The 15,863-nt window shown below is 37.7% G+C and overlaps 1 protein-coding gene across 3 annotated transcripts in view; it reads left to right on the forward strand.

Moving 5' to 3' along the window:
* The first annotated feature begins 5,802 nt into the window (after positions 1-5,802).
* The window catches only part of Hph (HIF prolyl hydroxylase), a 72,411-nt gene continuing 62,350 nt past the window's right edge, over positions 5,803-15,863 (forward strand). Inside the window, exons 1-3 of one of the 3 annotated variants that reach the window (XM_017612199.1) lie at positions 5,803-5,992; positions 6,561-6,790; positions 7,314-8,212. In XM_017612199.1, coding sequence (XP_017467688.1) covers positions 7,401-8,212 — 812 coding nt within the window. In that variant the 5' untranslated portion in view covers positions 5,803-5,992; positions 6,561-6,790; positions 7,314-7,400. Of the gene's footprint in view, positions 6,791-7,313; positions 8,213-15,863 lie in introns of all 3 variants that reach the window. The other 2 variants (XM_017612198.1, XM_017612200.1) reach the window with 2 other exon arrangements.

Genomic DNA, 15,863 nt, shown 5'->3' on the forward strand with positions numbered 1-15,863 from the left:
AGTGTTCCCTCCACAATTTAAGTATATTCTGGACATCGGTCACTAGGTCGCCATTGTTGTTCTTACAGGAGTTCGCCCCGGTCTTGAAACCTTCCGTAAGTCGCCTAACCCTCTGGTAGAATTTTCGGGCGTTCTTCCTGTCGGCCAGCATCTCAAGCTCTTCGCACTCACGTATTTCGGCCTCTCTCTTCTTATTGCGGCAAATACGTCTCGCTTCCTTCTTCAGTTCCCTATAACGGTCCCACATGGCTCGCGTTGCGCCCGATCGCAGCGTGGCCCTGTAGGCGGCATCTTTTTTCTCTGCGGCTTCTTGACATTCCTCATCGTACCAGTTGTTCTTTCGGGCTCGCTGAAATCCAACTACTTCTTCGGCGGCGGTACTTAATGATCGGGAAATGTGGTTCCACTGCTCGCGTACGTCGGATTGTTGAAGAGTGCTCTCAGAGAGCAGGTGTGTGAGTCGAGTGGCGAATAAATTGGCCGTCTGTTGTGATTGCAGCTTTTCGACGTTAAGCTTTCCTTGCATTGTTGGGCGCACATTTTTTGCTGCACAGAGGCGGGTGCGTATCTTGGCTACAACAAGATAGTGGTCCGAGTCGATGTTTGGCCCTCGGAGTGTACGTACGTCCAAAACGCTTGAAGCATGCCTTCCGTCTATCACAACATGATCGATTTGGTTTCTCGTTTTTCGATCTGGAGACAGCCATGTAGCTTGGTGGATGTTCTTATGCTGGAACCTAGTACTACATATTACCATATTTCGGGCCCCGGCGAAGTCGATCAGCCTCAGTCCGTTATCGGACGTTTCGTCGTGGAGGCTGAATTTTCCGACAGTGGCGCCAAAGATCCCTTCCTTGCCCACCTTGGCATTAAAATCGCCAAGCACGATTTTGACATCGTGTCGGGGGCAGCGCTCATATGTACGTTCCAAGCGCTCATAGAAGAGATCCTTGGACGCCTCATCCTTCTCTTCCGTCGGGGCATGGGCGCAGATGAGCGAGATGTTGAAGAATCTAGCTTTGATGCGGATTGTGGCTAGACGTTCGTCCACCGGGGTGAACGCCAGTACTCGGCGACGGAGTCTCTCTCCTACCACGAATCCAACACCGAATTTGCGCTCCTTTACGTGGCAACTGTAGTAGACGTCGCAAGGCTTCACGCTTACTTTACCTTGCCCCGTCCATCGCATTTCTTGGATGGCGGTGATGTCAGCCTTTGTCTTCCCGAGGACATCAACCAGCCGGGCAGAGGCACCTTCCCCATTAAGGGTCCGGATATTCCAGGTGCATATTACGTCCTTTTAGTCCTTTATACGTTTGCCGTGGTCGTCATCAGAAAAAGGGGGTCTCATCCGAGGCTTGTTGGAATTTTTCATTGGGCGGGGTTTTAACGTGGCGGGACCCAAACCCAGCGCACGCGAAGTTTTACGCCTTCTCACTTTAGCTCGCTCCCAAACGGGTGTTTGGTTGCTACCCAGAGGATACGTGGATATAAATATCCGGACGTTGTGAGCTGCGATTTGAACCGTACGCACAAGAATCGCTTCTGGCCACTCCCAGGTGAATGGCAGTCAAAAGTTTTCCACTTCTGCGCACGGAACCATCCTCCAACTACTTTATACTGTCCATCAATTACTTGCGACAGTACGCCTTCTATAGCGCAACCTCTAGCTCTATTTTTCCTAGAGCGCTCAAAGCTATTAGGAACGCTGGCAAAGTTCGGAACAAATCGACCGTAATAGATGCATAGCCCAAGAAAATTTCGTAGTTCACGCAGGTTCCTGGGTCTTGGCTAATCCTTAACTGTTTCTATCTTTTCATTCGCAGTGCAGATGCTCTCCATTGTCATCTTGTGACCTAAGTAGTTCACCTTCTTCTTGAACAGTGTGCACTTTTTAGGTCTTAGCTTCAGACCAGAGTCAGATATCCACTGGAAAACTTCTTCCAAATTAGTCAGGTGTTCCTCAAAGCTTTTACCCAACACGATAATGTCGTCTAGATACACCAAAGATGTTTTCCACTGCAGTCCCTTAAGCACATGGTCCATAAGTATTTAAAAAGTGGCAGCAGCGTTGCATAATCCAATGGTCATCGCCGTGAATTGCCAAAGACCCATCTCCAACGCTGAAAGCTGTCTTCTCCTTGTCGTCGCCACTTAGTCTACTTGCCAATAATCGCTCTTAAGGTCGAGTATTGAGAACCACTTTGTTTCACTTAACGAGTCCAGGGTATCATCGATCCTGGGAAGTGAATAGCTGTCCTTCTTTGTCACATCATTTAGTTTCCGGTGGTCTACGCAGAACCGCATTTGACCATTTTTCTTCTTCACAAGTACTACCGGCGAACTCCATGGACTCGCTGATGGTTCGATCAGACCACGTTCGCTCATTTATTTTATCATTTGGCTTACAGTGGCACGTTTGCAAGTGAAACACTTTGAGCAGCTTGACGAGTATCAATGCGATGTTTCACAACGTTAGTCCTGGCTGGTTTGTTGCCGTCCTTGTCGAATACGTTGGAGTGTCTGCGGAGAAGTTCCTTAGCCTTGTGCTGGTATTTTCCTTCCAACCGTTCTGTCCATGCATTGATCTCATCCGAAATGTCATTGTCGCCAATGGAATCTCTTTTAGGTAACTTTTGGCAGTGGAACATTACCCCTACCTCTCGACACTGCCTCAGTAAAGTTCCTCTTCAAAGTTTGATTAGTAACTTGAACTCATTAAGTACTCGAACCGGGACGCGTCCATATTTTTTCGTCTTAGCCAGGGTTTTACCAGCAAGTACGTCCGGTGTAGAATTATGTGCTGCTTTGACAACTCACAACTTGTTTGTCCCACAATCTCCATCAATCTTCGCTCAAACAAACGCTCCTGACTTCGGTGGAATCTGCTCGCTTTCCTGTAGGATCACTCGCATGCTGATATACAGGCCATCATACCCAAAGCTAAGAGGATATTCGATGATGTTATACGTCATAATCCTGTTCTTCATGTCGATCTGCATACCTTGGTATAAGAATTCTACTCCAATGATAACTTTATCCACAATCTCCGCGACTATCAACTTGTGTAACACCGTCACATTCCCTAATGCGACTTTGCATGTTACATTCCTACACCTTGGGTGTCCTCACCAGTTGCTGTCCTCAACCTTGCTCCAGGTAATGGCCTCACCGCGTTAGTTATCAAATCAGATCGAATGATGGAATGTGATGCGCCTGTATTCACAGTTAGTACTCATGTCCGACCACATATCCAACAACAGTAACATTGCTCGCTTTTCTGCCAATTCGCGAGACGGAGATTATGCGGTATTCAATTGCAGGAGGCATCGTGCGCACGCCCCTTCTTGCTGCCTCGTTTTGGTTTAATGACTGAGCGGAGTTTGGCTCGTCCTCCTCAGCCCTGCGTTTACTACTGCTGAACTGTTAGACCTGTTTCATCGTAGTTGTTTCATTCACATTGGGTGACCAGACGTCCTGATTTCAGGGTCGAACTAAAGTGTCCTGACTGATTTTTCATTTGTCGTTTTCATTTTTGCATAGCTGACCCCGTTTATAAACTTTTTACTGCGTAAACATATCGTTCGGCGCTTTTTTTTTAAATCGTTCAAATAATAACATCCCTGCAAAATCGAATGACCTAAATTAAAATACACGTACAAACTTTTCGATTGTTACTAATGTATAAATAGAAAACCACTGTGTCAAGGTACAACTAGTTTGTTGCAAGAACTGTGGCGAATGAAGATGCCATAAGATATGCTATTGGGTTTTATTCTTAGCATTTTACTTATTGTTCTTAAAGAAGATGTTGAGCTTTTGTTAGCAACCTTGAAAACGATTTTCACAGCGTCGTTTGCACTTGCCTACATCCCACAACTCTTAACTGAGAACTCTCAATTCTTACCATTGGGCGCAAAAACAAATCATTTCAGAATTCAAATTTGATGGAAAAGAAAGTGGTTGTGCTAATTTTCAAAAATGTCGTAATTTTTCCCTCGAGTCATCTGTGATGTGATTTACTACGCGATTTTAATAACTCTCGTTATTAGGTTTGTATAGTGACCAATAGTCAGTACTAATTTGTACTGGAACCTGCAAATTTTTACTGGAAAAGTGTATAACCCAAAAAATTTGCAAGAGAGCACTGAATCGAAAGCGTAATAATACAGCAGAGCTGCAAATTCTTGCTTTTTTACTAGGAGAAATTAGCTAGGAGAAGAAGAAGAAGAATAAATGTGAAAAGCAGCAATTTGTTGGATTGGTTTTGCACAAACAAAAGTAAAATGAATGGAAATCAAAAAATTAATGATGTACTGCACTGTTATAGTGCTTGTGTGTAAAGCAAAGAGTTTGAAACTGATTTATAAATAGTAAAATATTCACAGCAGAATGTCAAAACAGTGCAGCAACTATTCACTTGCAAGTTTTTGCTAGTTTTGTGTTCAATAACTTTTTCTGTTAGTTTTCTCTTCTTCCCAATTTTACGCTCTATTTTGCTTTTACGCTCTCGCTGCAATGTTTTACTGGAGAAGTTACTATACAAACCTATTGTTAAGCCAGATAAACGACAATTTAGCTATTCAGGCCCTGTGCCAATTGATAGAAAATAGAAAATTTTGACGGATCAAAGTAAAAATTTTACACTTCTCGTGGTGAATACGAACGTCAAAATTTTACCTAGCTCATGGGGCTAGGTAAAATTTTGACAGGTTATAACCATGTATACACATAATATTGCTTGGCGGTAATAAGGAGTGAACATAAAAATGAAAGCTGAAACAGCATAAAAAAAGCTTACGTTACTTGCAAATTATAAAATAAATATAAATTTTAAGAATTTCAGCAACACACAAAAATAGAGCTTTCGCACGAGCGTTTGTTTGGTTTTTCAACTGTCAAAATTTTACTTTGCATTTGGCACAGCAAAATTCAATTTATTTGTACACCATAGCAAATTTTTCCACCCCGTCTCACCACGGAGAAAAAAGTTACCGATTGGCACAGGCCCTCAGTATTCATCCATCCATTTTCTTGTTTTCCAGACTGCTTTCCGCAGAATGCCAGTGTTCGCGCCGCGTTGCAGCAGAATTCGCCACAATACGCTCTTTCACTTATTTACTAACGAAAACATCAAAGGGCCTGTGCCAATCGGTAACTTTTTTCTCTGTGGTGTGACGGGGTGGAAAAATTTGCTATGGTGTACAAATAAATTGAATTTTGCTGTGCCAAATGCAAAGTAAAATTTTGACAGTTGAAAAACCAAACAAACGCTCGTGCGAAAGCTCTATTTTTGTGTGTTGCTGAAATTCTTAAAATTTTTATATTTATTTTATAATTTGCAAGTAACGTAAGCTTTTTTTATGCTGTTTCTGCTTTCATTTTTATGTTCACTCCTTATTACCGCCAAGCAATATTATGTGTATACATGGTTATAAGCTGTCAAAATTTTACCTAGCCCCATGAGCTAGGTAAAATTTTGACGTTCGTATTCACCACGAGAAGTGTAAAATTTTTACTTTGATCCGTCAAAATTTTCTATTTTCTATCAATTGGCACAGGGCCTGAATAGCTAAATTGTCGTTTATCTGGCTTAACAATAGGTTTGTATAGTAACTTCTCCAGTANACTAAAAAAATTTTATATTAGATAGATCTGTGGCAACGGTAGACGGATTAATTTTGAATGGTTCCTTTTACTTCCGGTAGGGCATTCCAATGATTTCCGGTAGTGCTTTCCAGAAAAATTCAAATTTCCAGCAAGTGTGACATTCCGTTTTGAACTGACATCCTAATTTATTTATTGAACGTTTTTCATTCTTTTATATTCGCTACTCAGCTTGTCAAATTTATACAAAAATTTTGGGAAAGTGAATTTACAGCCGTTAATTGCACATTTTCGCCTAAAAATTGTGATCAAATGGAGAATTTACAGAATATTTGTGATATTTTATTAATAAAAGTGTAGCAGAGAATGTTCGAGTTAATTAGAGGTGATTAAATTGCCTTAGGAACTTCCTAGAAATTGCGAAAATCGCATTAAGGACGCCTAAAATAGAACGCCAGCAATTATAGCAAAGTTTGGTGCCGATGATAGCGTAGTTGTGAAAAAAACTAAAAGCCTACGAATAATACCATCGTATCATTTGTTAGTATGCACTTATGGGTAGAAAAGCTAAACATTTCCTTGCTTTACAAAACTATCTGTAAACAGACTATGGGAACGCAAATCAAGGCAGACTAAACGAGCCACAAGTCTCGCAGCCAACAAAGAAAAGTTTTTAAGCCATATGATTGCTGTCTGCGCCTACATGATTTAGTCTATGATTATACACATGTATGAGGAGACGCGGGTATTATACTAATCGTATCAGCACCAGAAGCATTATCAGCGATAGGCACGAGGCTGGGAGCGATACGTGGAAAGAAAAGTGTTCGTTCAACGACTCTACACTTGTGGGTTAAGAGTAAAAGGTGCGAGTTCTTCCCCTTTCCGTCCGCTTCACGTTAGTCGAAGAGTAGTTATCCAAATGGCTGCAATTAGATATTTCGCAAAAGCAGACAACAAAAATACATTTAAAAGCGTAGTATTATAATTAATACAAATACCAAGACAGTGGTGAAAACAGCTGCGATATTTTCGCAAGATAAAGAAGAAAAAGCTCAAAACAGTCAGGAAAAAATACAAAGCGTGAGCTAAATGCGTATCCAAAACCGAAAGGAAGGTCCCTTTCAAGGTTAAATTAAAAGCGTTTGCCTGTGGGAGGTCATCGTTAGGGCCCTGTCACAAGGTCAGTATTTATAACGATATCTGGATGAAAATCTATATGTATATTGATGGATCGCGCACGAATGCTACATGTTTAATATTTATCGCGTCAGTATTTGTATAATTTCTGTGCTGCACACTTAATATCGTAAGAAAAAATTTTTATTTTGGTCGAATAACTGTATAGATAATGCATTAAGTAGTTTTTAAAATTTCCAATGTTAATTTAACCCGATTCAATTTGTTTTGTAAAGTTTTTAGCGCCGAGAGCGAAGGCAAAACGCATAGGTATGTTTTAGATATTCGCAATTATGAGAGTACAAATTGTACTGACGAAATGTATGGATCGTGTTTTAAAAATGCTACACTTTCATTAAATATTTCAAAAAAATGTAATACCTTCTTAATATTTTATTATCCGTATAACGACCCATCAATATTGGATGCTAGAACATCAATAAATATCGTGGTACTTGGATCACACCAGTAAATATTGATCGTGAGACAGGACTCTTACAAATAAAAAAAATTGTCCCCATAAACAGGTAAACTACAAAAAGGCTAGATAGTTAGCCTTGAAATTGCAATATTATAAAGTGAATTAAAAGAGAACACTCTTGTGAGTAAAGAAAATGGAGAAATTTCCACAGTGTGCCATTTGCGGTACAACACAGCAATTATTGCGTTGTGCCAAATGTAAGACGATCTTCTACTGCTCCACGGCGCATCAGCACATGGACTGGCCGACACATAAACATTCTTGCCGTATGTTGGCGAAACAAAGAAATAATAATCGCATGCAACACCTGCAACAGGCGGTTGCTGCTACGACGCTAAACAACACGAACGCACTAACATTGCCCACCTCGAGTGGTAGCAATAGCACCTGTACCAATAGCACCAGCGATGTCGATGCTGGCCATCATCGCTGGTCATTAACCACGTCAAATGATGCTACTGCAGGCATTATAGGATTTGGACTTTTAGGCGGTAGCGAAAGTGCTGAAGTAGATCCGAGTATATTAACTACTGTGCCACCCATGGCTATAATGATGGGCAAGAATGTAAATGGCTGCGGAGGGGTTTATGAACGTTCAAATGTCGTGTCGAATGATGGCATTGATACACCAAATCAGATCCCAGATACTGGTGGTACAGTGACTAGTGCAAATTTAGTACAAGGCCCGAACGCAGCGACCACCGCTTGCATGCAACCACAGTATCATCATGTAGATCAGCGTTTATTATCGCCACAATATCACCAACAGCAGCAACAGTTGATGCAACAGCAGCTGCAGCGTCAACAAATGCCACCCCCACAGGCACCGTATTCACCGTCATCGAATCTTAGCAGCCATAACGCGCATCACCAGTATGAGAAAAGCTTCAGCTGTCAAGTTGGCAGTGGTGGTGGTGTGGATGAAAATGCTTTTGGGCATGCAAAGTGAGTAATATTGATATTTGGAGTTTTTTTTTTTTATTATTTATTTGCAGTCTAAACCAAGGTTTTCGAAAGTGTAGGTTGATGATTGTTGTAGCGGCTAACACAACAACGCCTAGATCGGCTACTCAATCGTTGGCGTCAAGCCCAACCAACAGAAGGGCCAAGAAGCGTGCAGCTTTGATGGGGTTTGTCTATAGGGACTGAGGTGTTAGTTGAGAGGGGTGTACATTGCATGTGAAGAGATGTCCCGATTCGTAGGACGTCTCTCCGCATGCCGGGCATAGCTTTAAATTTCTAGTTATAAATTATTTTTGGTTCCGGACAAAGTTTTCAGCATTTTCTTAAATCGTGTACGACCTACGTCTTCGGTTTTGTACCACATATTTATGCGACGCGATATTTTCAGCATTACATTTATTAAATCAAAAAATGGGTGAACAACAAAACGTCGAATAAGCCCCACGTCCTTCAGTACCAACCAAGGTTGAATTCTTTTTGCAAATCTATTTGCATATGTATGTGCACTGCCGGAACAAAGTATTGGCACAGCAAATTTTTGGACAATATATGCAACAATTTTTATTCTAATATTTTTCCGCCAATTTTGTATAAAAATATGGTTCATTCAAAAACAAAAAACATAAAAATAAAATTCCTAAACTTTGTGCAAATCTTGCGAAAATTCATCAAATTTTCATCAAAATTTTCAACTTTTTAATCAGATTTTTTAGAATTTTTTTGAGTACGCAGGTTCGGAGTTAGTCAAAAATCGCGTTGATTTTTGAGATTTTTTTTTTCTTGAAGCTGTTTTGCATTTTTTCCATATGAAGTATTTTCGGAAAAAAATGTTTGTATGGAAGAGACTGCATGAAAAAAATGCCAAAAATCAACGGTGATTCCTATCTACTTAAAACTTGCGCTTTATTATCATAAACTTGGGCTACAAATCTGCATACTCCAAAAAATTCTAAAAAATCTGATTAAAAAGTTGAAATTTTTCATGAAAATTTGCTGAATTTTCGCTAGTTTTGCACAAGGTTTAGGAATTATATTTTCATGTTTTTTGTTGTAGAATGAACTATATTTTTATACAAAATTAGCGGAAAAATATTAGAGTGAAAGTTGTTGCATATATTGTGAAAAATTTGCTGTGCCAATACTTTGTTCCGGCAGTGTACATTGAAGTGGTCCAAAAATGTATGTAAAAAAATAAGGTCGAATTTTTAATGCCGGCACCCCCTAGGATTGTTCTATATCGAAAAAAATATACCCCTATTTTTTTATTTTGAAAAAAAAAAAAATAAAAATAGGGAGTGCTCAAAGCTCTCAAAGTTTTCCATGTATTTTATATGGGGGAAAAACAATTTCCAACAATAGTGTAGAATTCTTGAAAATCAACAGTTTTCGATCGGAAAACTTTTCTTATCTTCAGGAAATTCCCAGTAATAATACGCAATTGTCTCTTTAACCATTTTTTCATAGTAACTATATTTTATAGGTCCTCCAAAACCCCTAGAAAATGCAATGGAAAAATCTTTAATCATAAAAAATTGTTAAATAAACAATTGGATATTAATACTGGAAGTGTCCTGAAGAGAACTACAGTTTTCCGATTGAAAAATATTGATTTTTAAGAGTCTTATACCATTTCTACGAAAAATGGTTTTTTCTCCATTTAAAATACGTGGAAAACTTTGAGCGCTTTGAGCACCCCCTAAATATTTTTTGATTTCAAAATAAAAAAATAGGGGTATATTTTTTCGATATAGAACAATCCTAGGGGGTGCCGGCATTAAAATTCCAACTTAGTTTGTTTGGACCACTGTAGTGTACATATGTATGTATAATTTTTTTTTGTAATAAATTTCAAAGACGTTTTCTCAAAAAGATTTTAAAATTTATTTGCCTTCGCACAAAGTTTTCAAATAAAAAATTAAATTTTATTTCCAATTTTTCGAATGAAGAATAAATTTTTATGGAATATAGTCGAAAAACTAGGGCTAAATTTAATCAAACTGTGTTTTCAGTTTTTCTCTCTTAAGTCAGTATGTTTGTTTTAGAGACCTGGAAATTTCAAGGATATAATTATTCATATGGGTACCAAATGAAAGAAAAAATCTTTAGAATTGAACAAAATTAAAATGTTTGGTGAATAAGGATGAATCATAAAACTTTATTCTTGACTATCCTTGAAAATTTCCAAGCGTTTATTAAAATATATGTAAAGGACTAATATGTATACAGCCACATCGTTTGCAGTTGTACTATCATTCTTCCTCTAGATTTAAGAGTATAACGATTTTGTGGTGTTTTGAATTTTATGTTTGTTTGTTTAAATTCGTATTTTTAGGTTAAATAGTTTTTCCAAAAGGAGGTCGTCAATATATTTGCTCAGTTAAAATGGGTTACAACCAGCCTTGCCGCGCGCTTGAAAAAAAGTATCAGCTACCAAGTAGAAAAAGTATCACAAAGTGTCAAAAGTAAACAAAACCGCTATTGTTTAAACTTTTATTTGAAAAACAAATAATAAATAAAATTTTATAATTAAATCCTCAGTTATAAAAAAAAATTATATTAGTTTGCTTTAATGAAAACAGAGAATCTGTATGCTTATTTGCATAACGAAAAACAAACCCTAAACCACACAAAATCATAGCGCAACCCGAGACTTGTACAAGTCAATATTGTGGAAATTACTACACAACAAAATTGCGCTAAGCTTATTTTGGAGAAACCTTGCTCATTTAAATATGTACAAGAAATATGAATGTGCGTTGTATATTGTGATAGTTTCAGCCTTAAAAAAACTGAATATTAAATAAAAAATTTTATTTTTTTCTACGCTCTTATACATATTTTACAAGTAGACTAAAAATAGCGCAGTTGTTTTATTTATTTATTTATTTATTTGTTTCAGTAACTTGCGACTTAAATGTACAGATAGATATTTTTGATATAAAATAAAAGTTAAACGTGGTGAGCGGTTGAATGGTAGAACAAGAAGAATTTATTTCATTTGACAGTTTACATGTGTACCTGTAGGCATAACAGGGTTGTATTGTTTGGTATATTTCAACACCCCCACTATAACAAACAATATGAGTATGGATTACAATATTTCAATGTGCTGGACACCCAGCTTTCTTAAAAATATATAATGCTTAATTTTACATAAGCCTTTTGTAAATAAATCAGCAGGCATTTCAGCTGTAGGCAAATATCTTATACTAACTATTTTGCTGTTAACACATTCTCGACTAAAGTGGTATCTTATGTCTATGTGCTTGCTTCTTTTATGAAGTATAGGATTTGCTGCAAGCTTCTGTGCACTCTGACTGTCATTATATAAGTTAATAGTGTACATTATTTTTGTAATTTCAAATTGTAAATTTCTTAAGTATTTTGCCTCTTTGCAGGCTTCTGATATAGCCATATATTCGGCTTCACAACTTGATAAGGCTACGGTTTTTTGTTTCTTAGTTTCCCAAGATATTATGCCTTTTGACAATGTAAAGCATATACCAGTATAAGATCTCCTATCTATAGTGTTGCTTGCCCAGTCTGCGTCAACAAAGCCTTCGATATTTAAACTTTCATGATATGCATATTTTATGCCATATGTTTTAGTTCGCTTTAAGTACTTTAAAATTCTTTTTGCATAGGAATAATGCTCTCTAGTAAAGCATTGATTAAATTGGCTAAGAAATCCTACCGCGTAGGCAATATCTGGCCTTGTTAACACAGCTAGATACATAAGACTTCCTATTAACTGTTGGTACGGAAGACCAACTTCACAATGATTTTCTTGATTTATAGACAACTTACTCTCAATTGGAGTATCTACTGTTTTACAATCAATCATATTGAATTTTTTTAGTAACTGTTCAACATAGGTTTTTTGACATAATGATATTGTTTTTTCAGATTTGTTTGTTATTACATCCATGCCAAGACATTTCCTGATTTCGCCTAAGTCTTTGATTTTAAATTTACTTGACAATACATTTTTTAAAAGTTTAGTCTCAACTGTATCATTAGAAAAAATAAAGAAATCATCTACATAAACCGTAACAATAGTTTTTGATTGATTTACTAATTTTGTATACATGCATGGTTCTAACTCAGATCTTATATAACCAATTTTTAGTAAACATTCATCTACCTTTTTGTACCAAGCTCTTGAGGACTGCTTGAGGCCATAAATTGCCTTTTTAAGCTTTAATACCTTGTTCCCTTTCTCAGTATTAGGAAACATTTCTGGTATCGACATGTAAATTGTCTCCTCAAGATCTCCATTCAAAAAAGCTGTTGTTACATCGAGATGAGTTGTATTAAGTCCAAATTGGACCGACAAAGCAAATAGCATTCTTAATGTAGTATGCCGAACAACTGGGGAAAAAGTGTCGAAATAATCTACACCTTCCGCTTGCGAATACCCCTTAGCAACTAATCTAGCCCGGAAACGAACATCGTTGTTAACATCGTACTTTTTCTTTAAAACCCATTTACATTTGACTAAAGTACCTTTCTGTGGCTTTTCCGATAACTCCCATGCGTTGTTGTCCTCAAAACTCTGCAATTCTTCTTCTATTGCTGCTTTCCATTTTTCACATTCAGGCCCTGCTAACGCCTCTTCAAGTGTCAAGCCAGCCGCATCATCATGGCCTACGTTGCTAACACAAAGGTTTGAAAAGCCGTGAAAATCTTCAACGTTGCTGATATTACTATCGTTTGAAAAACCTTGGAAATCATCAGTGACTGAGCTGTTATTATTTGATAAAATATTTGATTCAGATGATGCTGACATTTCCGTTTTATCATCATCATCATCCCCCACTGAATCGAAATTTTCTTGGACCTGAATCATACATTCTGATTTCGATTCTGAATCAAGCTCATCTTCGCTTATTTTGGACGCATTTGTATCGCATTTGTTATCAACTTCAACTAGGCATTCTTCTTTCGCTTCTGGCTCTATTATAATTACGTCTCGGCTTGCAAAGACTGTTTTTCTTACTGGGTTATAAACTCGGTACCCCTTCGTGGCTTCCGGATAACCCACAAGTATGCATTTTTCGGATTTTTTATCCCACTTTCGTCTTTTTTCTTTCGGAATATGCACCATAACTGTGCTACCAAAAATACGAATATGACTTACGTCAGGCTTGGAACCATGCCAAATTTCATAAGGCGTTTTACCACCAAGCGCCGCTGCTACAGTACGATTCTGCAAATATACCGCTGTACTAGTAGCTTCACCCCAGAAACGCTTACCCAAGTTTGCATCAAAAAGCAAACATCTGGCTTTTTCGACTATTGTGCGGTTGAACCTCTCGCACAATCCGTTTTGTTGAGGTGTGTAAGGCGTGGTTTTCTGGTGAATAATTCCATGACGTTTCAAAAATTCATCAAACTCGTTGTTACAAAACTCGAGACCATTATCGCTTCTTAAAACTTTGATAGATCTTTTTGTTTGGTTTTCTACATGTGCCTTAAATTCTTTAAAGTATTTTAATGCTTCATTTTTTTGCTTCATGAAGTAAACGAAAACCATTCGACTGTGATCGTCAACAAATAATAAAAAATATTTGGATCCACCTATGGAAACATTTTCCATGGGTCCACACACGTCTGTGTGTATTACATCTAATAAGTTCTCGCTTCTATTGCTTAAGTTTTTAAATGGCAATCGACAATGTTTACCTTCACAACATACTGCACACGACGACTTGCTTACATCAATATTTTCTTTTAGGTCCATACCGGTTACTGCAACTTTCATTTGATTAAGATAGTCTTTATTGACGTGGCCTAGCCTGCGATGCCATGTTATACCGGAAACAACTGTAGCCGCCAGCTCAGTTTTCTGTGCTAAATTCAGTTTATAAACTCCATTGACTAATATTGCCGTTGCTACTAAAATGCCGCTTTTGTTTAATACAAAACAACCATTGCCAGTAAATTTGACACTGTTACCCTTCTTTATTAATTGGCTTACCGAAAGCAAATTTGTAGTCAAACTTGGAACACAAAGCACATTTTCAACTGGTATTTCATAATCGCATGTATTTGTTGTTGTAGTTATTTGTACATCACCTGAGCATAGAACTTTTACCCTTTCGTTATTCGCCACAATTATTTCTTTGCCTGACTCGTACGCTGCATTCTTAACCCAGTCTTCTCTTGCAGTCAAATGTACACTAGCGCCCGAATCAATGTACCATTCATTGCTATTGAACTTACCGTACATAAATACAGCACTAAATGCATTCGATTGCGTTTTTGACTTTTGCTCATTGCACTGATTTTTATAGTGACCAAATTTTTTACATCGATAGCATTTTATGGTCCGCTTTGTACTTTGCTCAGTGCCGTTCGTCTTGAGCTTTTTGTCGCTTTTTGAGTGTACTGCGAATGCGCCTTCAACATCGTTCGCTTGGATGTTAGCCAATTCCATATCTATTAGCTTGCTTTTGATTGAGTCTGAAGTAATTTGTATGCCGGAGTGCTCTATCCCCATGATCATTGGTGAAAAACGTTCAGGTAATCCTGCGAGTAATAATGAACCGACCCATTCTTCGTTTATGCCGAAACCCGTTCCATTCAACCTCTGTGCGGTATCAATTATTTGTGTTACGTATGCTGTCATCGAGCTGCAATTTTCAAGACGTATTGATATTAAATGACGCAATAAACTGATTTTTCTGGAAAATCCACTGTCGTCGAACAAGCTCTTTAACTTTTCCCACAATTCTTTTGATGTAATAACCCCTTTCACGTGCACATACAATGACGGGTCAATTGTCATGATCAATTTCGCTTTTGTCTTTTCGTCATCTGCAGCTCCTATTTCGTCCCCCGATTCTGGTTTGATGCAATGCTTCATTCCTTCCAGGACTAGGAAATTCTCTGCTGCGAAACACCATTCGCCGTAATTTTCGCGCCCTTTCAATTTTGGCACGTTCAACAAGTAATTTGTCGTCATTGAAAGTAAAAGAAAATTAACTCGGCGATTTAATGTGCGAAAAAATGACTTTTTAACTATTTAAATTCTTTTAAATTATCTAATTGCACATTTGCAAAGGCCCATAACCTAAAATAAAAGTTAAACGTGGTGAGCGGTTGAATGGTAGAACAAGAAGAATTTATTTCATTTGACAGTTTACATGTGTACCTGTAGGCATAACAGGGTTGTATTGTTTGGTATATTTCAACAATAGGGTTATATATTTTCGACGTAGAACAATCCTAGGGGGTGAGAGCATTAAAATTCCGACTTTACTTTTTTAATAATGCTTAATAATAACTGATAATATAGTTAAAGCACTCACACAATTTAATATACATATAACACAATTTTATTAAAAGTAGATGAGTTCTACTATATATTTATCTTACCAAACACTTGATTATGAATGTTGTTGTTGTTGAATCGTAAATTACACTGGTTTACAGCAAATATGTTCAGTAGATGCCACTATACAATGCCTATGTAGAATCGCCCGCTGATTCCGAATAATTTAATTTTTATACCCGAGCGCACTTGTGCACAAGGGTATATTAATTTTGTTCACATAACGGTTGTTTGTAACAGCCAAAACGAATCGAGATAGATATAGACAAATGTATACATAAATGATCAGGATGAAAA

This window comes from Rhagoletis zephyria, unplaced genomic scaffold, assembly GCF_001687245.7.
Source record: "Rhagoletis zephyria isolate East Lansing unplaced genomic scaffold, Rhagoletis_zephyria_1.1 Rzeph_scaffold_00511, whole genome shotgun sequence".
Taxonomy (NCBI): Eukaryota; Metazoa; Arthropoda; class Insecta; order Diptera; family Tephritidae; genus Rhagoletis; species Rhagoletis zephyria.